Source organism: Amblyraja radiata, chromosome 9, assembly GCF_010909765.2.
Source record: "Amblyraja radiata isolate CabotCenter1 chromosome 9, sAmbRad1.1.pri, whole genome shotgun sequence".
Lineage (NCBI taxonomy): Eukaryota > Metazoa > Chordata > Chondrichthyes > Rajiformes > Rajidae > Amblyraja > Amblyraja radiata.
The window spans coordinates 65941082-65966173 of NC_045964.1; the positions used below are offsets into that span (position 1 = coordinate 65941082).

At 43.6% G+C, this 25092-nt stretch overlaps 1 protein-coding gene across 4 annotated transcripts in view; it reads left to right on the plus strand.

The window, feature by feature from the left end:
* setd3 (SET domain containing 3, actin histidine methyltransferase) overlaps positions 1-25092 on the plus strand; it is a 120962-nt gene that overhangs the window by 85287 nt on the left and 10583 nt on the right. For all 4 annotated transcript variants that reach the window (XR_004413153.1, XM_033027682.1, XM_033027684.1 and 1 more), the window contains exons 7-11: positions 7707-7765; positions 11698-11812; positions 15816-15890; positions 19388-19554; positions 23047-23132. Coding sequence is in view for 3 of the 4 variants with exons in the window: in XM_033027682.1 (XP_032883573.1) it covers positions 7707-7765; positions 11698-11812; positions 15816-15890; positions 19388-19554; positions 23047-23132 (502 nt within the window). In the remaining variant the exon portion in view is untranslated. The remainder of the gene's footprint in view (positions 1-7706; positions 7766-11697; positions 11813-15815; positions 15891-19387; positions 19555-23046; positions 23133-25092) is intronic.

Consider the following 25092-nt stretch of genomic DNA (forward strand, 5'->3'; position numbering starts at 1 on the left):
TCACCCCGTGCACCAGCACTATCCTACAAACTAGGGACTATTTACCATTTGCAGAAGCCAATTGACCTGCAAACCTGCAGCATCTTTAGTGTGGCAGGAAATCGGAGCACCCGGGGAAAAATCCTCAGTCACAGGGAGAATGTACAAACTCCATACGTACAGTACCCGTAGTCGGGATCGAACCAGGGTCTCTGGTGCTGTATAGCCAGTAATTCTACCACTCCGTCACCATGTCACATGGAAGTCTTGCACTAACACAGCAATGGGATATTTGGAACAAATGTAGTACTTGAGCTGTTCACAACAAAGTTGCACAATTTCATTTCTGGGGACACAAACTGATGCAGTTGTATTGATGAGAGCTCAGGAAGTTTTTGTATTAGTTGGATTATTGAGGCGCGATTCATGCTCTGCATAATTTGGAGCGGGCAACATGGCAGCCAAAAGTTTTATTTTGAGGAGACCCTGGATGGTAATTAGTTGTAAAACAAAATGGTGCGATCTCTGGTCAGTGTGACCATAACTCTGGCTCCACCTGTGTCGCCTGTACTCGGTGGTCCTGTTTTTGCAGCAAGTATCCCTTTCGCTTCCGTGGGAGCTTTCTGGAAACGCTATGCTTTCCTCCAAAATACTCCTCGGTGTAGTACTCGACACTGCACTGCTCTTGGCTGTGACTTAACAGCCTAAAGACCTGTTGTGGGCTGCAGCCTGCAGCTTGCTCATTCAGCAAAAGACATACAAAGTTAGCCAGAGTGAAAATATTTGTGAGACCAGTTTAAGACCCTTTCCTTCTCTCCAGGGATGTTGTCTGTCCCGCCAAGTTTCTCCAGTATTTTTATGTCCACCTTCGGTTTAAACCAGCATCTGCAGTTCCTTCCTACATATTGAAAAAACATTTGGACAGGTACAGTGCCCTCCATAATGTTTGGGACAAAAGCCAATCATCTATTTATTTGCCTCTGGACTCCACAATTTGAGATTTGTAATAGAAAATATCACATGTAGTTAAAGTGCACATTGTCAGATTTTCATAAAGGTCATTTTTATACATTTTGATTTCACCATGTAGAAATTACAGCAGTGTTTATACATAGTCCCCCCCAGTGTTTATACATAGTCATGTTTAGTATTTTGTGGCATATCCTTTGCATGCAATGACTGCTTGAAGTCTGCGATTCATGGACATCACCAGTTGGTGGGTAACTTCTCTGGTGATGCTCTGCCAGGCCTGTATTGCAGCCCTGAATCGCAGACTTCAAGCAGTCATTGCATACAAAGGATATGCCACAAAATACTAAACGCACAATTAAAGCATGGAATAATCTCCACCAAACTATAGTTACCCAACCAGATACAACTAAATTTAAACCCTTTCTGGCTTAATCCCTCCCTTTACCACCTCCAGTTTAAATTCCAGTTGGAATATTTTGGAGGACCAAGTAACCAAGAACCAAGAATCTTTAGCTTATGCTTGTTTTGGGGGCTAGTCCCCTTCAGTTTTCTCTTCAACGTATAAAAGGCATGCTCAATTGGGTTCAGATCGGGTGATTGACTTGGCCACTAAGGAATTGACCATTTTTTAGCTTTGAAAAACTCCTTTGTTGCTTTAGCAGTATGTTTGGGATCATTGTCTTGCTGTAGAATGAGCTGCTGGCCAATGAGTTTTGAGGCATTTGTTTGAACTTGAGCAAAGAGGATGTGTCTATACACTTCAGACTTCATTATGTTACTACCGCAATACCACATCAGGAGTAGTATCGTCAAGTGAGCCAGTACCTTCAGCAGCCATACATGCCCAGGCCATAACATCCCACCACTGTGTTTCACAGATGAGGTGGTATGCTTTGGATCTTGGGCAGTCCCTTCCCTCCTCCATACTTTGCTCTTGCCATCAGTCTGATGTTAATCTTCGTCTCATCTGTCCACAAGACCTTTTTCCAGAACTGTGGTTGCTCTTTTAAATACTTCTTGGCAAATTGTAACCTGGCCATCATATTTTTGCGGCTAACTGATAGTTTGCATCTTGCAGTGTAGCCTCTGTATTTCTGTTCATGAAGCCTTCTGTGGACAGTGGGCATTGACAAATCCACACCTGACTCGTGAAGAGTGTTTCTTATCTGTCGGACAGGCGTTTGGGGATTTTTCTTTATTATAGAGAGAATTCTTCTGTCATCAGCTGTGAAGGTCTTCCTTGGCCTGCCAGTCCATTTGCGATTAATGAGCTCATCAGTGCTCTCTTTCTTCTTAATGATGTTCCAAACAGTTGATTTTGGTAAGCCTAGGTTTTGGCTGATGTGGTCCTCATGTTGAGAAACAGCAATGAAAGTTTCCAAAGGTGATGGAGACTGGAGGAAAGACTAGGTGCTGAGAGCTCTCTTATGCCTGCATTAAGGAGACAATTAAACACACCTGAGCAATTACAAACACCTGTGAAGCCATGTGTCCCAAACATGATGGTTCCCTGAAATGGGGGGAACTATGTATAAACACAGCTGTAATTTCTACATGGTGAAACCAAACTATAAAAATGGCCTTTATTAAATTCTGATACTTTAACCACATGTGATTTTTTTCTATTACAAATCTCAAATTGTGGAGTACAGAGGGAAATAAATAAATAATGTTTTTTTGTTCCAAACATTATGTACATGAACAGGACAGGTTTGGAGGGGTGTGGGCCAAACGCAGACAGGTGGGACTCGTGTAGATGGGACATGTTGGTCGGTGTGGGCAAGTTGGGCCGAAGGGTCTGTTTCCACACTGCGTGTCTCCATGACTCTATCTATCACAACGTCTGCTGAGTGCACCAGTGTTTAAGGTAAACCTTCTCCACCATATTTTGTAAAAGCAAAAGTCGAAGTGGTTCATGGTGTACTGTGACTGTCTAGGAGACAACAAAGCAACTGAATGGTGGAACAAGTTGATTTTTTTGGTTTATTTTTCTCTCTCTCTCTCTCTCTCTCTCTCTCCCTCCCTCCCCCCCCCCCCCCTCCTGCCTGACCAGCGATCTCCTTTTTAATGTGGACACAAAATGCAGACGCTGAAATCTTGAGCAAAACACAGTGCTGGAGTAACTTGACAGGTGAGGCACCATCTGCGGAGGAAATGGATAGGCGATGTTTTGCGCCAGGACCTTTTTTCAGACTCTGAGTCGGAGGAAGAGCCCCGACCCCAAACATTGCTCATGCATTCCCTCCGCAGAAGTTGTCTGACTCGCTGAGTTACTCTAGAACTTTGTGTTTCATCTCCATTTTAACGTTGACTGGGGTTCAGTTGCTTGCAGAACAACACATTGCCAGCAGATGGTGCCACTTACTTGCATGTTGTGCAATATTGCAAAATAGCATCAGTGGATTTAAGTGAATTTTGGAACTTCTTTTAATATAAAATTGATTTTTTTTTTCCTGCAGCAATAAACATAATGTTCTTACAGAGAGATAAGATCAATAAGAAATTAATTTAACCTTTTCTTTTCTCTGAAGAAATATGATTTTGCAAACATTTGAACTCAGTGAACTCTTGCAATTTTAATCTTTCTCGGCACCAAAGCTGTGTTATTGTATATTACTGATAATTGAAAAATGGTAACATGTTTAAACTTGGGATTCGTTTAAAAAAGAAAGGCTGCAATATTAATCTGAAGAAGTATAATCAATATCTCCAGCAATTTTTGTTTAAAAAGTCCGTATAAAACAAAAGTAGATTTACTTTTTATTACCAGACTCATGGCTATTTTGCTCTAGTGTCTTGTGAACACAGAAGTCAATAAAAATGGGCTTCTACATGAAACTACTTTGGTATCTGTCAGCATATATCTGAGGGATTTGGTCGCCTGTAATTATTTTCCCTGCTTTATAATGCAGTCGACATTGAAAGCCGATAGACTTGTCTCACATTCAAGCTGGGAGTTTTATCGAAGCCAGCTGCCTGTTAATGCATGCTGTTGCCTTGATGCCGAATGCAGCATCTTTCATGGATTACAAAACATATTTCAAGAGCCTATGTTATTTTCCATTTATTACACTCTCTGGTCCGCCGCAAACCATCACTGCCTGTGGGGGACACTGTGCCCTCTCCCTGATCTCCTGAAGCGGTTGGTTCTTTGCTAGCTTCCCATTCTGCACTGTCAGCATTATTAGTGTGCGAGCTTTGATAGAGGGTGTATCAATAAACCTGATCCTGCCCTCACCTTATGTGCAATGGGGTCTCAAAACTGCCACTGCGTGCCAGACCATTTCCTCCAACCCAGGTGATCTGAGGCAGTAGAAAAATTGCCAGTTCGTCTCCACTAACTGTGTGGTCTAAACCACAGTCATTCCCAGTCTGTATCTCGGCCACTCAATCTTGCTGAAACATTGAGGGCAAACCCAATGAAGGAAGGTGAGTGGTATCCCAGCCAAGAAAACTATGGTGCAGCGGTAGAGTTGCTGCCTTACAACGCCAGAGACCCGGGTTTGATCCTGACCACGGGCGCTGTCTGTACGGAGTTTGTATGTTCTCCCTGTGACCGCGTGGGTTTTCTCCGGTTGCTCTGGTTTCCTCCCATATTTCAAAGACGTACAGGTTTGACGGTTAATTGGCTTCCGTAAAATGTGAAAATATTGTCGCTAGTGTGCAGGACAACGGTGGTGTTTGTGGGTGGATGCAGACTCGGTGGCCAAAGGACCTGTTTCTGCACTGTATCTCCAAAGTAAAGTGGACCTGGAATGCAGAACCTTTTCATTTAGGGCCTTGCTTTGCACAACGTAGCATAATTCTGATGGCCTCATTCTGATCCTATGTCATATGGTCTTGTGGAAATGGCAGCACCACTGCAGCTGCTCATCCCATTTCCTTAGACCAGCCTGACTGAGGGGATGATGACCATCCCTGTTAATGCTGTGTGTTCCGAGGCTTACTGTGCTGTGGCAGACTCGTGATGACTCATTTCAAGTAATGATCTGTCATTTTATTTTGATAAAGCATCGAACTTTGCTGATGCTGTGTTACATGAGGTGACGTGCTTCACCTTCCAGCAGGTCAGTCTGCAGTAGGTGGGGAAAGCGCGAAGCTACACACACTTCTAACTGGTTGAAAGTAGTACTGTTTGCACAAATCCTGCTGCAGATGGCCTGGCCTCTTGGAGAGTAAACGATGCATGGCAGCGGGCGGGGGGCGGGGGGGGGGCAGGAAGTATCACTTTGAAGACAATAATGGTCAAACAGCATTGTCATCTCTCCACAATTGCCCATGTCGATTGGGCAGATACGAGAACCTAGTGTGGTGGAACCTGGAGTCGAGTCATTCACATCATCAGGGTGTACCAAGCCTTCTTGTAACCATTAGAAACCCATTAGGACTGGTAGATTGTTCTGTGTAGTAATTTTCAGCTATTACAAATTCAGGTTAATCACAAGTGGGCATGACACCCTGATTAAAAATTATTTACTTGCTTTCAATTGAATTAATGAAACAACTGCGTTAATAAGACTGAACACTTGCATATATCAGGCACAGTTTTATAATGCCACCATTTTTTCTATAAATTAAGCCCACTAAAATGTTGCCAAATTTGATTCCTTTGATTGATCATGGCAAAAACTGTCTCTCCTGTCAGAAGTCTAGTTAATGAATAGCATGGAGTAAATTAAAAACACACTAAAATGGACTCCGGTTTTCCAGCTTCTTTCAGCAGCTCAGTTAGGTGCCCGAGCCTTGGTGCGGTTCTGAAGTTGTTCTTCACAGCAGCAGTCAACTAACTTACTCTGTCATGACATAATGTACTGTTGCCTATAATTTGTGAGTTTTCTATTGATTGAGGCCTGAATGTTACCGGTGCTAGGGATTGAAGCAATTGTTAACCTGCACTTCATGTTCTCTAGTCTGTGGCAGCATTCAGTGTTTGGGATATTTGCAAAATATAATTTGCTTCTTTTTGACTACGATGTGCAGCATCGTTCGTTCCAACCTTGTAATCATCTGCAACTCTACCTTTCCACATCCGATTTCTAAACAAAAAATTCTAGGATTGAGATTAGGTCCACACAGGTCAAAGGTTGAAAACAATAGAGAGAATAACTCCTCATTTGTGCGTGCAAAGCACCACACGACCTTTTCAAAACATTTACGAGCAGAAATGTGAATTCACTGCATTTAAAATAACACTCTTTTACGGGTTCATAATGAATTGATTGAAAGATACAACTTGGAAGCAGGCCCTTCTGCCCGCCGAGACCACGCCGACCATCGATCACCCGTCCACACTAGTTCTATGTTATCCCACTTTTGTATCTGTTCCTTACACACTAGGGGCAATTTACAGAGGCCATTCAACCCACAAACTCCGGCGTCTTTGGCATGTGGGAGGAAAGCGGAGGAAACCCACGCAATTGCAGCGCATTGTTTGATTAGTACAGGTGTCAGTGGTTATGGGGAGAAGGCAGGAGAATGGGGTTCGTGGGCAGAGATGGATCAGCCACGATTGAATGGAGTTGATGGGCCAAATGGCCTAATTCTTGCTCCAATTCCTTCTGACCTTATGACAGTCCCCGAGGTCGCGTTCGATCCCTGATATCAGGCACTATGAGGTTGTAGCTTCCACGGCTCTGCCGCTCTGTATATGTAGGTTGGTATAAGTTTTATAAATGTTATTTTCAAAGATTTTTTTAAGTTGGTTGTTGTCTATTGATTCTGGTGCATGGAGGCAATATTCCCCCCCCCCCCCTCCCCCCCACCACCACCCACATCAAATTTTACTCAGTCTTCCATCAGAGAAGAAAATGGCAAAATAACCGTTTTTAATTTGATGCTCCTTAAAGCCTGCCACAGTACACAGTCATTAAAAAGGAATATTGTCGCTTGTACTTCAGAAGCACCTTGCCCCCCCGTCTCCTTTTATTCTCTCATCGTATGAAGAAAGCAGACGTAAACAGGACAATTTTTCAGACTCAACTACAGCATCCAATTAGCGGTCTTTCGTGATCTGTAGTTTGGCCGAAATTGCATTATCTGTGCCGGCTTGTGTTGTATATAATTGATTTGCGGTGCAGCTACTTAAACCTCAGTTTCCACAACCCACACCCCCCCCCCCCCCCCCCCAACTCCACGACTGTACTCCTGATGCCAGCCAATATACTATTGAGTGAGATGATGAATTACCCCAACTTCTGATGCTAATGCATCAAGGAAGAAATTGCACGCTACACAGAGTGCCGCTGACAGTAGTACTGCATCAGAGCTCAGCGCAAGGAAAGACTCCCAGTTCGTAAAAGAGGAGAGAGAAAAAAAAAATCCATCTCCGGGGCCCCTGCCAGTGTCAACAAGTGAATGTTTTTAGGAAGCGAGGTGACATTCGGTGGGCTGCTGAAGGACTTGTTGGCAGCAGATTGCGTTACTGTCACAGGCACTAAGTTTTATTTTTGTATTGCTGGTGGGTTCTGCTTGCAGCAGTTGATGGAGCAGATTTATGACAGCTGCTGGGCACAACAAATTAAGTTGACAGTGATGTATGGGAGCATTATGGCACGATGATCCTGCCACAGCTCCACTGGACTCCTCTTGCTACATTTGGCTCTTGTTAGTATCTGTTAGGCTGCTAAGTAATGAAATTCTGTTGACTGACTTATGCTTCTCTTTTTCTCCCCCTTCCTTTTTCTCTCTTTCTCTGTCCTGTTTGTCCCCTGTCATTGGCCCCCCTGACCCTTCTCCATTCATGTCTTGATTCCCAGACCCATCCGAACGCAAGCAAGCTGCCCTTGAAGGAATCCTTCACCTTTGACGACTACAGGTCGGTATTTAAAAGCAAGCGTTAAAGGAGAACATGTTTTTTTTTTAAAAAGGAAAATATTAGCTCTCTTTTTTAAGTGTCAGCACAATGGCGTGAGATATTTTCTGAAGCATGTGTGTGAAGCTACCGCCTTATTTTAATAATATGGACCCCTGTGCACTTGCAATCCATTTATTTCATCACCTCTCTGGCCGCCCAACCAAAGATGTACAATGCGTTGTCTGAAATGCTCTGCGAATGAGTGAAATATAGCACTTATCAAAAGCAACGACCTCCAAGTCCTCTTTCCTCCGAATGCAAATCCTAGATACGAGTCTGAGGTTTGGCAGCCTGCAGAGGACACTTTCTGGTTTGTCAGACCTGTTCCGCGTGTAGCTGTTGGGCTTGGCAGCAGACATGTTACCTTTGAAGTTCATTGCGTGCCTTCAAGTTGAATAGTGGAGAAACGCGTGGAGCAGGATGTCCCACTGATGTTCTTGCGATCGATCGTAAAGGACATCTTTGGAAAACAGTTACAGTTTTCTCCACGTGCAGGAAGGAACTGCAGATGCTGGTTTGAACCAAAGACAGACACAAAGATCTGGAGCAACTGAGCAGATCAGGCCGCATCTCTGGAGAAAAGGAATAGGTGACGTTTCGGATCGAGATCCTTCTTCAGATTGAGAGTCACGAGAAAGGGAAACGAGAGATCTAGATGGCGATTGAGAGGGATGTAAAACAAATGAATGATAGGTGTGCAAAAAGCAACAATGATCAAGGAAAGGTGGAGCCCACAATGGTCCATTGTTGGCTGTAGGCTCGGTGAATAACGAGTTATACAGCCAGTGAAACTCAACAGGACAACTGTGACTAGGATCGGGGAGGGACAGGGAGAGGAGATGCAAGGGTTACTTGAAGTTGGAGAAATCAATATTCAACGTTTTCTCCAGGTTTCTCACTTCTTGCCTGTTTCATGAACACCAGGTGCAGTCATTATTTTTAGAGCTAATAAAATGCACTATAAATGTTGGGTAAATATCGGCTCACTTGGAATTTAGTGGCAGGGTAATTTCTCTGGTTGATTGTTATCAGTAATCTCTTGGAAAGTCATTTAAACAATGACTTCATTTGAAAGGCCTTTGGACAGGTACATGGATAGGAAAGGTTTAGTCCCAAATACAGGCAAATGGTGCCGGCTGCGGTCGGCATCTTGGTCAGCACGGAAAAGTTGGGACGAAGGTTATGTTTCCGTGCTATCGGGCACCATGACTCCAAACGCCTGGCCTATCCTGAGGGCAATAGTTATTTCATTCTTGGCCATGGGTTGAGATGTGCTTTAAATATGTTATTGATGTTGTTCAAGAAGGAACTGCAGATGCTGGAAAATCGAAGGGAGACAAAAATGCTGGAGAAACTCAGCGGGTGCGGCAGCATCTATGGAGCGAAGGAAATAGGCAACGTTTCCGGCCGAAACCCTTCTTCAGACGGAGGCAACGTTTCCGGCCGAAATCCTTCTTCAGACTGATCAGTTTCTCCAGCATTTTTGTCTACCATGTTATTGATGTTGAAAGGTTATGTAAATATCTGACAAAGGCGAGCTTCGTTATGGAGGCACGAGGTAGGGGTAGAAGGAATCAGACCTCTTCTGCATCCTGGGACTAATCCTTCCATTGATCTACCTTTCTGCCCCTTAGGATTTATTGTGTACCTGAAAAAAATGTTTGATAACCCAGCCAGTCCCATTTGCCTGTATTTAGGATGAGACCATTCCAACATTTTGGAAATGCAAACAAGTAATGAGAGACTTGGGAAGAAAGTGTAACTGGCAAAGTCATCTTGCAATGATGTCCTCTGTGGTCTTGGCATAAGTAATGGCAGTGGGACAGGTTGATCTGGCTTTTGACCCCATTCCCTGTGTCTGTGTAATTATGGCCATTTACCTCGGCTACACTGTCATGCCATATCAAAATATTCTTTTGATCCCTTCAGTACCAAAAAATATCGACTGACTTTGAATGTACTTGACGGTCATATGCCATAAACCACAAATCTCAGAAGCAGTAAATGCTAAAGGTTTTGAGCTCTCTCAGTGAAGAGATTTCTTCTCATCTCAGCTTAACCTGGATATCATTGTGCATCATTCTTCAATCATTATGTGATGTTGAGCTGAAGCACTTATGGAAGATAGGTATAAAGTGCTGGAGTAACTCAGCGTGTTAGGCAGCACCTCGGGGGGAAAAAAAGGATGGGTGACATTTCGGGTCTGAACCCTCTTCATACTCATGCTCACAAGCACACATACTTGGGTTTAGCTTTATTCTCACGTGTAGTGAGGTACAGTCAAAAGCTTTGCTTTGTGTGGTATCCGATCGGACCAGATAATACTGTACATATATACAAACTCATCAAATTCAGGTCCAATAGGTAGAGCAAAGAGGAAAATACAGTGTGCAGAATATACTTTATGAAATGCCAAGAGTGAGTCAAGAGTGTTTTCTTGTCATATGTCCCAGATAGAACAATGAAATTCCTACATGCAGCATGTAATAGAATATGTAAACATAATACACTGTAAACAAAATAATAAACAAGGGGAAACCATGTCAGTGTGTGTATACTGAATGTACAATGTAATTTACAATTGGGGGTTTTCCAACAATGGTATGTCCACTCGTAAATCAGATCTGGTGTCTGAACACATACCGACATGGTGTAAATGCAGCAACATGTGTTTATGCACTGCTTCCTGCATTGGCTGTCATGTCCTTCCAAGGAAGGCAAAATACAAAGTGCGATTTGTAAAACATAGGTGGTAAATGTCAAGAGAGGAATGTTTTTGGAAGCTTTTGCTGGAAAGTTTGGTGAAAGGCCTAGATAGGGTGGTTGTGGAGAGGATGTTTCCATTAGACAATAGACAATAGGTGCAGGAGTAGGCCATTCGGCCCTTCGAGCCAGCACCGCCATTCAATGTGATCATGGCTGATCATCCCCAATCAGTACCCCGTTCCTGCCTTCTCCCCATATCCCCTGATTCCGCTATCTTTAAGAGCCTTATCTAGCTCTCTCTTGAAAGTATCCAGAGAACCGGCCTCCACCGCCTTCTGAGGCAGAGAATTCCACAGACTCACAACTTTCTGTGTGAAAAGGTGTTTCCTCATCTCCGTTCTAAATGGCTTACCCCTTATTCTTAAACTGTGGCTCCTGGTTCTGGACTCACCCAACATCGGGAACACGTTTCCCGCCTCTAGCGTGTCCAAACTCTTAACAATCTTAAATGTTTCAATAATATACCCTCTCATCCTTCTAAACTCCAGAGTATACAAGCCCAGCCGCTCCATTCTCTCAGCATATGACAGTCCCGTCATCCCGGGAATTAACCTTGTAAACCTACGCTGCACTCTCTCAATAGCAAGAATGTCCTTCCTCAAATTAAGGGACCAAAACTGCACACAATACTCCCATTAGTGGGAGAGTCTAGGACCAGAGGCCACAGCCTCAGAATAAAAGGACGTACCTTTAGAAAGAAGAAAAAGAGGAATTTCTTTAGCCAGAGAGTGATGAAACTTTGGAATTCATTGCCACAGGCGATGTGGATGCCAAGTCATTTGGTATTTTTTTAAAGTGGGGATTGACAGGTTCTTGATTTATTACAGGTGCCAAAGGTTATGGGGAGAAGGCAGGTGAATGAGATTGAGAGGGAAAGATCGATCAGCCATGATTGAATGGTGGAGTAGACGTGATGGGCAGAATGGCATCATTCGGCTCCTATGACACATGATTGTATGAACTTATGAAGATTTGGTACTTTGTGCATGAGACATTCACACGTTCCATTCAAGACAACACAGCCCCATATACACAAATTTTCATGTGTGAAAATGTTCAAGTTTCATATGCACTCGCCAATACACACATCCAATTTCACGACTGCTGCTTTTTATGTGTTGTGACAGGTGGGCGGTATCTTCAGTCATGACCCGTCAGAACCAAATTCCAACTGAGGATGGATCCCGGGTCACTTTGGCCCTGATACCTTTGTGGGATATGTGTAATCACACCAATGGCTTGGTAAGTGAAAACCCCCACTTACAAAGTTTGACAAGCTTAATTCTATCTACAGGTTAATTTCGCACAGAGGGTGGTGGGTATATGGAACGAGCTGCCAGAGGATGTAGTTGAGGCAGGTACTATCACAACATCTAAAAAACGTTTTGATACGTAAATGGATTGGAAAGTTGTCGAGGGATACGGGCCGAATTTGGACAGGTGGTACTAATGTAGATGGGACATCTTGGTCAGCATGGACAAGTTGGGCTGAAGGACCTGTTTCTGTGCTGTATGACTATAAACCATATAGCCACACTCCATGTTTTGAACCTCTCTTTAAACTGAGCATTTAGTACTTCTTCCTGGAAACGGCCCATTGATGAAATTTCAACATTCTATTTCCGATAAAGTTAAATGGCTATCTGTGTTTTATAATCTTGTTATTGCAGTCAACAGTGAACTGTCTGGTTTCTAAGCAGTTCAGCATGACGTGTCCCACAGCTTAACCTTTGTGATGATGGAATCTCACTTGCCATCTACTTTTAATCGACACTGTCAAGTTTCTTCCAAAAGTATTTGAGTATAGGAGCAGGGAGGTCCTACTGCAGTTGTACAGGGTCTTGGTGAGACCACACCTGGAGTATTGCATACAGTTTTGGTCTCCTAATCTGAGGAAAGACATTCTTGCCATAGAGGGAGTACAGAGAAGGTTCACCAGACTGATTCCTGGGATGTCAGGACTTTCATATGAAGAAAGACTGGATAGACTCGGCTTGTACTCACTAGAATTTAGAAGATTGAGGGGGGATCTTATAGAAACTTACAAAATTCTTAAGGGGTTGGACAGGCTAGATGCAGGAAGATTGTTCCCGATGTTGGGGAAGTCCAGAACAAGGGGTCACAGTTTAAGGATAAGGGGGAAATCTTTTAGGACCGAGATGAGGAAAACATTTTTCACACAGAGAGTGGTGAATCTCTGGAATTCTCTGCCACAGAAGGTAGTTGAGGCCAGTTCATTGGCTATATTTAAGAGGGAGTTAGATGTGGCCCTTGTGGCTAAAGGGATCAGGGGGTATGGAGAGAAGGCAGGTACAGGATACTGAGTTGGATGATCAGCCATGATCATATTGAATGGCGGTGCAGGCTCGAAGGGCCGAATGGCCTACTCCTGCACCTATTTTCTATGTTTCTAAAAGTTTCAACAGGACAGATAAAAAAAAGAAGCTCTTTCCTATGATGTGGCAATAAAGAAAGAGATTTGTAATCCCAAAACTGGGCCTGGACACTGAGGAAGGCAAGGGAAAGCATTTCATGTTTAGTTTTGAGATACGGCGTGCAAACAGGCCCTTCGGCCCACCGAGTCCACGCCGACCAGCGATCACCGCACATTAACTCTTCCCTGCACACACTAGGGACCATTTACATTCATACTAAGCCAATTAATCTATACACCTGTACGTCTTTGGAGTGTGGGAGAAAACTGGAGCTTCCCGGAGAAAACCCACGCAGGTCACAGGGAGAATGTACAAACTCCGTACAGACAAGTGCCCATGGTCAGTATCGAACCCGGGTCTCTCGCGCTGTAAGGCAACAACTCTACCGCTCTGCCACCATGCTGCCCCTCTTTCATCACACATAGTTAAATTCTTCCTCAAATGACTGTGGATATTGGGACTAATGGCGATTTCGGGACAGAGGTTTGGGTATTGAGATTGGTATTGGTTTATTCTTATCACATGTACAAACATACAGTGAAACATTTGGTTTTGCATGCTATCCTGGCAAATTGTACCATACATAAGTATGGGCGGTTATGGTGGCGCAACGGTAGAGTTGCTGCCTTACAAGGAATCATATTGAATGGCGGGGATCGCTCCGAGGCCGGCACATGTTAATGTGCGGGAATAGCTGGTCAGCGCGGACCCAGTTGGCGGCGCAACTGACCCGTTGCAGCGGCCCCTACAGCCTGTCTGTCTTTTTTTTATTTTGTGTCTAGTTAAATGTAGTGTTGGTGTTTTTTAATACTGGTTTTAAATGTGTATATGTGGGGGGCGGGGGGAAGGGGGAAACTGTTTAAAATCTCTTCCCTGTCCGGGAGACCCGACTTTTTCCCTGTCGGGTCTCCGTTGTCGTTGGGGCCTAGCACCATGGAGCGGCCTCCAGCCTGAACGACCCGGGGGCTCGGGAGACTGCGGAGCTGCGGAGCTACGGACTACTCACCATCGTGGGACTGTCCGGCCTCGGAGCGTGGGGAGCGGCGGTGACTCGCTGCTGCGACTCGACTCCTGGGGCTCGGAGGCTCCAGCAATGCAGCCGCAAGTCTGGTGGACAGGGACATTGGGAGCTCGCGGGTCCGGGGGGGGAGAGAGACCGCTTCCCGGAGCTCCCGCAACGCGACTTCTCCAGCCCGTGTCGCGGGGTTGGAACGACCCGGAGCGGGGACGTACATCGCCCGGCGCAGCTTCATGGACGTGGGACATTCCAGTGCCCGCTGGGGACTCCAACATTGTGACTTTTAGACCGGGAGCGGGGCCGTAAATCGCCCGGCACGGCCTAAAATGGCCGTGGGACTTATCATCGCCCGCCTGGGGCTTGGACATCGGGAGAGACATGGAGAACAGGGGAGAGAAAAGACTTTGCCTTCTATCACAGTGGGTTCACTGTGATGGATGTTTGTGTTAATTAAATTGTGTGTATGTCTGTAGGAAATTGTCTTTGAATGGCTGTGGAAACGGAATTTAGTTTGAGCCTCACTGAGGCTCAAATGACAATAAATATTGTATTGTATTGTATTGGAATGCAGCACCGGAGACCCTGGTTCAATACCTTGCATTAGGGTTAGGGTTATAGTTAATGCTGTCTGTACGGAGTTTGTACGTTCTCCCCATGACCTGCGTAGGTTTTCTCCAAGATCTTCAGTTTCCTCCCACACTCCAAAGACGTACAGGTTTGTAGGTTGGCTTGATAAATGTGAACATTGTCCCTAGTGGGTGTAGGATAGTGTTAATGTGCGGGGATCGCTGGTCAGCGCGGACCCAGTGGGCCGAAGGACCTGTTTCTGCGCTGTATCTCTAAACTAAACTAAATCAGATAGTGTAAATGTAAAAGATCAAATAAACAGAGTGCAGAATATAGTGTTGCAGCTTTAGAGAAAACAGATTCAAAAAAAGTTCAACAGGCATAACAAGGTAGATTGGAAGATCAGGAATACGTCCTTGGGATATGAGAGGAAAGTTTTTGTTTGGTATCACGAAGGAGCAAAGGGAGTCGATAAGCACCATCAATCATGAAGCAATTGAATGGCAGAGCAGACTCTGTTTTCCTAAAGCAAATGATAACACTTGAATGTGGCCACTAAGTTCACTTTTGCCACGATAGAAGGGTTAAAGGTCAAGATACTCTTCTGCTAGTTCAAGGGTTCCCAACCTGGGGTAAATTTACCCCAGGGGATAAATTTCGCCTACCCAGGGGGTAAATTTGTTGATTCTGGATTTGTACACCTATGATTTCTCATTGACTGACTGTGTTTGGTTCTGGTATACTGTTGTCTGTTCATCATTAGTTGTTCATAAATAAGTGAAATAACATTCTTGTGTGCTGTTAAAGTTGCCAGGGGTAAACGGGACGAAAAAGGTTGGGGAACCCCTGGGCTAGTTGGATGGGAAATCAATGGGTGTGTGCTTGTGAGTCATACACACAAGGCAAGATATTCCACACGACTTGCAGAACAACACAGTGTTGTTTCATTCCACATCATTTTGTGTGATTAAAGCTATTTGTTACAAATGGAAAATAGAAGAGGATGGCTGAGGAGATCAAAACCAAGTATGCATTAAAATTTTGTCCAAAGTATGCATAAGCTTTCGTTTTGAAATGTCTTGTAATATGTGGAAGTAAAGCGCGTTTCCCCTTCTGAGTGTTTTACAGGCACGAGTAATTTTAAATTATAAAAACATGGGAGGTCCCTGTCTGCTGTGATACACTCTTTATTCACCAAGTATACTCTTGGCCTTTCTCTTTGTAGATCACAACTGGCTACAACCTGGAGGATGACAGATGCGAATGTGTAGCTCTGCAGGATTACAAAGCTGGAGATCAGGTAAGGGGGAAAAAACTGTAGGTTCCATTCTTCCCGAAGGATTTGTCAAGAAAACCACATTAATATCATTCCATTACTGTAATGGTATTTGTCGGCAAGGAAAAAGGACTTGTGCTGACAGATGAGTAAGCTGGGAATCCGTTTCTACGTTTACAAGATTGTTTTAATAAATTAGTTAAAGTTGACAGAGGCAAAAGTTTGCATGAATCCCCAGTGTCAGATCGCATCATTTGGATTGGATATACACAAAATGCTGGAGTAACTCAGTGGGTCAGGCAGCATCTCTGGAGAAATTATATAAGTGACGTTTTGGGTTGGAACCTCCTTCAGACTGTGACCCTCTCAGTCCGAAGAAAGGTCTTGTCCCGAAACTTCACCTATTTCTTTTCTCCAGAGATGCTGCCCAACCCGCTGAGTTACTCCAGCATTTTATGTCAATCATCATCGGTGGAAACTAGCATCTGCAGTTCCCTCGTACACATTTGGACCTGATATTCCGTTTCACTGGTGTGAATTTCAGTAAAGAAGTGTGTAAACAAGGAACTGCAGGCACTGATTTACAAAAGAAGACATAGAGTGCTGGAGTAACTCAGCAGATCAGGCAGCGTCCCTGAAAAACATGGATGGGTGACATTTTGGATCGGGATTCTTCTTCAAACAGGGGTCTAAAGAAGGGTCCCAACCCGAAACATCACCTATCCATGTTCTCCACAAATGCTGCTTGACCTGCTGAGTTACTCCAGCACTTTTTGATTTCATCTCCAATATATAAATGTTGTGTTGCATATTTGGGGATGAACAATAAACCACGATATCCACTCTTTCAGCAATAGGTTGAGTGAAAAAAAACTAATTACACCTAACCTTTGACAAATAGGACAACAGAATTTTTGCAATTGAAAATATTGATTTGACCAGTTCATCTTAATGCTTTAAATCTTAACCTTCACCGTGACGATGATTGTATTTGATTTTTTTTGCACTAAATTTGCTTGCTATTACCATTTCAGTATCACTTTTCACGGTTTTCGTATGTTGCCTAAATGATGCATTGCATTGGGGTTAGAACCTAAAATGTCTCATGAAAGTGCAGTGTCTGTACAGTCTGTTCATGACAAGTTCAGACTCTTCAGTCTGAAGAGTCTGGATAGAATGGATGTAGAGGGAATGTTTCCACAAGCAGGAGTGTCTCGGACCAGAGGCCGTAGCCTCAGAATAAAAGGGTGTACCTTTAGAAAGAAGATAAAGAATTTCTTTAGAGGGTAGTGAATCTGTGGAATTAATTGCCACAAACGGCTGTGGGGACCAAGTCAATAGATATTTTTAATGCAGAAATTATCATTTCGGTCGAATCTTTTTGTTTGATGAATTTTTAAGTTGATAGCTAATACACAAAAGTGCATTGGCACGAAGAAATATGAATGGTACCTACACAATATTGCCAATCACCACCTAATTAACTAATTGCCGAACAAAGTAAATGACTGTATTTGGATCTTCTTAACCACCCCAGTGTAAAGACCTTCAGCAAATTCCTAGTCTTAATATAGCTCTTATATAAATGGTGAATACACTTAAATAGGCTGTCTGTGAATGATAATTTTAAAGAGACGGGATGAGAATCTGTTTTAAATTTTAAATAAATGAATGCAGGAATTTAGTAATGATAGCTTCTATTTATTGAGAGCCTTGGACAATGTAAAAGGTCTCAAGGCACTGAATAGCAATGTTATTAAACAAAACTTGACAAGTCATGAACAAATATTACTGCAGCTGACCAAGATTTGGTTATAAGAAGCATCTTCTTATGAATGAAAAGGTTGAAAACCTGTAAGCTTTAGGAAGAAAATTCTGAATCTTAAGGTCTCAGCAGACAAAAGGGTGACTGCCAATAACATCTCATGAAAGTAGTTATAACATGCCTTTGTATGTGGTGTTGGCATCGTCCAAATTACTTTGCAGCTAGTGATGTTAAATGTTGATGTTGTACTAAGGTAGGAACTGTGACGGCTAATTGGAAGTAAACACGTCCCTCCTGTGAGCAATGAAAGAAAACAAAATCATCTGTGTTTTGGTTAGGACATTTGTACAGGTACGTGGATAGATAAAGTTCAGAGGGATAGGGGCAAAATGCCAGCAAATAGTATTACACAAGAAGGACACCTTGGTCGGCATGGATGAGATGTGTGGAGAGGCCAGCTTCCACGCTGTATAACTCTGACTGTGATTCCATGAGATAAATAATGACCAGAATAGAGACCAGAACCTCCCATGCTCCTCTCTAAATGGAGCAAGGTGATCTTTTACCACCATGAGGGAGGGCAGATGGGCATCAGTTTAAAAGTCCTAATCAGTAGGCTGCTCCTCTGGTAGTTGAGTTGAGTTTTATTGTCACGTGTACCAAGGTACAGTGAAAAGCTTTTGTTGCGTGCTAACCAGTCAGCGGAAAGACAATACATGATTACAAGCGAGCCATTCACAGTGTACAGATACATCATAAGGGAATAATGTTTAGTGCAAGATAAAGGCAATAAAGTCCGATCAAGGATAGTCCAAGGTTCTGTGGTACAGCACTCTCTTAGAACTGCTCTGAGGTGTCAACCTGGATCATGATCTAACATGTGTGAGATTAAAGATGATAGGGTGTTAAGGGCCTGTTCCACTTAGGCGATTTTTTAGGCGACTGCCGGCGACTAGGCTGTTGCCACACGGTCGCTGGGGTGTCGCTTGTATGGTGGTGAGCAGTCTCCTCAGTCGCCCAAAGAGTCGTAGCATTTTTCTGGTCGCCGCTGGATTTTGAAATGTTCAATACTTTTCGGCGACTGTGGGCTTATCTTCTCGTGACGTAGGTGCTGTCGTAGGTTGTCGCCAGGTGACGTAGGTTGTCGCCAGTGCTGACTTCGGTGAATTCCATTGTCGTAGTTGCCGGCAGTCGCCTAAACAAATCACCTAGTGGGACAGACCCTTTGGACTATTACAGTCCAAATATTGTAACATAAGTACACTTACCATTTTTGTCAGCAAAAAGTTTGGAAACTTAGTTCATCTCTATTGTTGCTTTTTTCACTCATTTTATTTTAAAGGTTTTTTTCTTTTTTAACTTGATTACTGTAATTTTTATTTTTGGGTTTGGACTTCTCTGAGGAAAGGAATTCAAAAGACCTGAATTCAAATCCCTGAATCATATTGAAAAGTCCATTGAAGTTTGAGTTGAGTTTAGTTTATGGTCACAGTAAAACTGTTTTTGTTGCGTGCTTAGCAGTCAGCAGAAAGACAATACATGATTACAATCGAGCTGTCCACAGTGTACAGATAGTGTACGTTTGCAACTCTAGCTAAGACTTCCAAATTGTCATTTATAGAGGAGATCCTCTCTGTACATTATTTCAATCTACACAATAAGATGAATGCTCAGGTCTGAGACTCAAGATGTTACGTTACAGAACTTTTATCAGATAATCTGTACTCGACTTACGTAGATTCTACTAATCTTTCAGATCTACATTTTCTATGGGACTCGATCCAATGCTGAGTTTGTGATACACAATGGATTTTTCTTCAACAATAACTCTCATGATAGAGTGAAGATAAAACTGGGAGTGAGTAAAAGTGATCGACTCTATGCAATGAAAGCAGAGGTTTTGGCACGTGCTGGGATCCCAACGTAAGTATCTTATAAAGGGGTTCTTCTCTTTCTTACCATCTCATCATTGTGGAATCATGAAGTGAGAGAGAACTGAAACAAGCCCTTTGCTGGGAGAACTTGGATTGGTGGTGTTTCGGGCTGGGACCCTTCTTCAGCCTGAGTGTCAGGTGGGGGGGGGGGGGGGGGGGGGGGGGGGTGGAGGAGTGCGATAGGGAAGAAAACTGGAAGAGAGGAGGGACGGAACAATTCACCTCCTTAATCCATTTGCCTGTTTTTTTAATCATCTCTGGCCATTGTCCAACCATCTGCTTATCAACCCCCCCCCCCCCCCTCCCCCACCTGTGTTCACAATGTTTTGTCTAGGTTTCAACTGTTTGTTAATGAACTAGGGCAGCAAGATAATTAATTGAGATGTACAAATTGAAAAGTGCTACATATAGTAAATAGGAAAAAAACTATTTTCCGTGGGCATGGAGGCCAATAAATAGGGGGCAGAGATTTAAGATAATAATTTCCCAGGTTCCCGTCACCAAGACGGCTCAATTAAGAAAAGGCTCATTGAAGAAAAGGGTGTTGGATTCGCACACACTCATCATGTTCAATAAGTGTGTAGGAAGGAACAGCAGATGCTGGTTTAAACCGTAGATAGACACAAAATGCTGGCAGTAACTCAGCTGGACAGGCAGCATCTCTGGAGTCTGAAGAAGGGTCTCGGCCCGAAACGTCACCCATTCCTTCTCTCCAGAGATGCTGCCTGCCCCGCTGAGTTACTCCATGCATTTTGTGTCTATCTTGTGCTCAATAAGCAGGCGAATGGACAGTCCACAGGCTATAACCGATAAGGCTGCAGGTTGGGATCTGAGAACTAGTCTTGAGTAGCTCTTTCTCAGCTGTATTAGACATCAAGAGTGAGTTCACTTCTTCTGTGCCGTAAATTTATATGATTCCATGAATCGGAGCTAATTTATAATGTTAGGTGAAGAGGCTGAGTGTACTTCAATTAATAAAAGTGAATCTGGAGGCAAATTGAGGGGATGAAGAATGTTCTCTATTTATTATCCTCAGCATTTAAATTGATGCTTAAAGCTTTGGCATGGTTAATGCGATCTTCCATGGACTGACTGATTTGCAATTTCTCTCCACCCCACAACTGTTTCCCCTCTCAGTTCTCAAGCTTTAAGTGCACACAAAGGTCTCTCTGACAGGTGAGAAGGACAAAGTGTTGTGTGATCCCTGAAACTTGCAGGGAGTTAAATCGGTCAGCACACGTTAAATGCTGCACTTACCACAAACATTCTGTGCTTTTAACAGTAGTTTTTTGTATAATTTAGAGATACAGTGCAGAAATAGGCCCTTCGGCCCACCAATTCCGTGTCGACCAGCGATCCCCGCACACTAACATTATCCTACACACGCTAGGGACAATTTACATTAATACCAAGCCACTTAACCTACAAACCTGCACGTCTTTAGAGTGTGGGAGGTAACTGGAGCTTCCCGGAGAGAACCCACGCAGGTCATGGGGAGAACATACTAACTCCATTCAGACAGTACCCATAGTCAGGATCGAACCCTGGTCTCTGGCGCTGTAAGACGACAACTCTCCCGCTGTGCCACCGTGCCGCCTATTCCACTGTATTCAGTTTTAGAATTCTCCAGTATTCACTTTGTACATACCTTGCCCTTTCACTTGTAGAGTCTGTATCACAACCAATTAACACAATAATTAGTAAAGGAAGCATATATAATAAGCTTTCCAAATTGCTACTTGCTTTGACTAATGTTTAGTATGACTTCCAAAGACAACTTTAAGTGACCATATCTCTTCCTTACGCCAGTCCTATTGTTCATAGCAGAAATGGGCCAAAGCTACCTTATATCATGTTCTGATACCAGTTCTGGGTGAGCTGATAATACGTAGTGTTATGGTTCTCCTCACTTTAATACTATGTTCGACTCAAAGCAAAACATAGAGCTCTGTTTACATAGAAACACCCATTACCTTGCCCACAGTTAACAATGGCCTGTTTCCTTTATCATCATTATTTTTGAATATCTTTTGTTTGTTCCATATCTTTCCATGTCACCATCTAAATCTCTCGTTTCCCTTTCCCCTGACTCTCAGTCTGAAGAAGTGTCTCGACCCGAAACGTCACCTATTCCTTTTTTTCCAGAGATGCTGTCTGATCAACTGAGTAACTCCAGCTTTTTGTGTATATCACCCATTAGACTAGATGGGTTAAAAGTACAGAGGTAATCCAAAATAAAAAAATTAGCTGCTGTACCTGCACACAATTTCTATTGATCTAAAACCCTTATGGTATATTCCTTGGCTTGCTATGTTGTCCATTCCTGCTCTCAGCTTGTATGGTGATGTAAGAGAGATTTTTCTGTGTACACCCCCATGCTCTTGCATGACTTCTACCCAGCTCAATAAGAAATCATCGTACCTGGCATAATGTGTGTCCCATTGCTATCATTCAGATTGAACTTAGTTTAGTTTATACAGCGCAAAAACAGGCCCTTCGGCCCACCGAGTCCGCACCGACCAGTGATTCCCACACATTAATACTATCCTACACACTCGGAACAATTTACGTTTATACTAAGCCAATTAACCTCCAAGCCTATACGTCCTTGAAGAGTGGGAGGAAACCGAAGATCTCGGAGAAAACCCACACGATCGGGGGGGGGGGGGGGGAAATGTTCAAACTCCATCCAGGCAACACCCATTGTTGGGATCGAACCCGGCTCTCTGGCGCTGTAAGGCAGCAACTACCGGTACGCCACTGTGCCACCCTAAGCTGTTTTCTTCTATTCGCTCCACACTCACAGTATTGTACAATCTTGGTATATCCTACTACTTGTTAAGGCCTTTGTCAAAGGGGTAACATTCACAACAAACCCAAGCTGTCTGGTGCTCTCATCTTATCTTCCAGCTAAAGAGAGCACGCCTGGAGGGAAGGACGAGAGGCAAAAGTACCAGGGAAAGGAAAACAAAATTGCCTGAACCATTAATGATCAGTGATCATTGGGTTCATTTCCCACTTATTCAATTCAGAGCAGAACATAGACTCACCCAGTGAGAGCTCAATGAATGGAATCGGAGGTGTATAAGATTATGCATTAATAGCACAGCCCAATCAGTTTACTGTCTATTCATTTAAACAGCAGTTCTGAATCCTCCTGCTGTGGTGGTGTTTTATCTCAAGGTGCATTATTAGTCACTGCATTGGTAGGTAATATTGATTAGTAATGGGTGTCGGGTTATGGAGAGAAGGCAGGAGAATGGGGTTGAGATGAAAAGATAGATCAGCCATGATTGAGTGGCGGAGTAGACCTGATGGGCCGGATGGCCTAATTCTGCCCCGAGAACCTAAGAGTGGAAACCTTACTCCATTACCAGAGAAGCACACTTGGAGTGTGCTGGACTTTGCCGTTAGATGCTTGTTGAAGCTGATGAGGTGACTGAACGGAATTGACAAAACTCTACCCATATTCTTTCCTCAGGTCCAGTGTATTTGCTCTGCACTGCAGCGAGCCTCCAATCTCAGCCCAACTGCTGGCTTTCCTCCGGGTGTTCAGCATGACTGAAGGTAAAACCTAACTCCTGCCGTTTCCACAGTTGGATGGAGCGGGTAGACTAATGTGGCACTAGATATTAATAGGAGCTTCTTACCAACAACCATTAGGCTCTTGAATACTACACAGCACTAACCTGAATTATGAACAGTCCTTGATTTTATTTTTCTCATTGGCATTGGGGTTATTCATTTATTGATTCCTTTTGTGTATTATACTTGTGTTTACAGGCCTGTTATGTTGCTGCAAAGTAAGAATTTCATTGCTCCATTTATTGGTACATATGACAATTAAATGTTCTGACAATCTTGCATCAGAGACATAGAGGGATGTAGCACGGAAACAGAAGACCCTTCGGCCCATCGAACTGTTGCTGTCAGCCAAGCAAATGTGTCTACAGTAATGCTATCCAAACCCATTTGCTTTGTTCCCACATTCCCATCATTTTCCCCCAGCTTCACACACTCGACCACATTTTACATCTTTGGGAAGCGGGAGAAAAAAACCCCCGGAACATCTGGACTCAGCCCAGGCAGACGGCACCGGAGTTCAGGATTGAACCCCGGGTCTCTGGCGCTCTGAGACAGCGGCTCTCCTAGCTGTGCCCCTTTGCCTCCCAGTTAGGACCCCAGTATTGTTGGGAAACCAAAATTGGCTCTCTTGAATTTCAAGAGAAATCGGAATAAGTTATAATAGATGTCTGAAGTGAGATCATCCCTGGGAAAAAAAACTCTTATGATCGAAACGTTGGTTAGATTTTGAACTTGCTGCTGACAAGCCTTTGTGGACATTGGCCAGCATGCGCTCAGCTGTAGAAGTGTAATGGTGCGTTGGCTCATTTGTGTCTCTTCATCCACATAATTTACCTCAGTCATCAATGACTATCCTTTCCTATTGCTCAGACTGTCCTAAGTAGTACTGGGTCAGCATTAAGGGTGGCAAAATCCTTTATTTATTGCCTCTACTGTAATTGTTAAAAGGCTACTCTGATTTGTCACTCAGATGTATTGAGAACTGCTATTAATATTGTCGTCTTTTCCTGCTAGTGTTATCTATTTTTTTTCATGTAAAAAGCTTTAAAGGGATTTGAGTAAGCTGTTCTTTATTTATGGGCTGATTTTTTTCTTCTTCTTCTTTTGTTCTGATTTTGCATTCCACTTAAGTAGTTAGTTGTATGGAAGGTTTTTAGTGAAACTTTATTACGGGGGGAGGGAAGGTACTCATGTTCTGATCATGATGGTGTGGAACAGGTTTGCTGGGTCAGGTGGGTTTTTCTTTTATCCCCCTGTCTGTTCATTACATTCTTACTTGGTGAAAATGACTTGCATTTAATGATCAAAATCTGGAGGAACTCAGCAGATAAGGCAGCATCTGTGGTGGGAAATGGACAGACTTTCACACAAGGCTGGTGGGGGTATGGAACAAACTGCTAGAGGAGGTTGTTGAGGCAGGGACCATTCCAACGTTTAAGAAACAGTTAGACAGGTACAGGTTTGGAGGGGTATGGGCCAAACGCAGGCAGGCGGTACTAGTGTAGCTGGGACGTGTTGACCTGTGTGGGCAAGTTGGGCTGAAGGGCCTGTTTCCACGCCATATCACTCAATGATACGGCGTGCCACTTTGGTAGCAAAAACAGGAAGGCAGATTACTATCTCAATGGCGTCAAGTTGGGAAAAGGGGAAGTACAGCGGGATCTGGGGGTCCTTGTACATCAGTCTATGAAAGTAAGCATGCAGGTACAGCAGGCAGTGAAGAAAGCGAATGGCAGGTTGGCCTTTATAACAAGATGAATCGAATATAGGAGCAAAGGGTTGTACAGAGCCCTAGTGAGACCACACCTGGAGTATTGTGTACAGTTTTGGTCCCCTAATTTGAGGAAAGACATTCTTGCTACTGAGGGAATGCAACGTAGGTTTACAAGGCTAATTCCCGGGATGGTGGGACTGTCATATGCTGAGAGAATGGAGCGGCTGG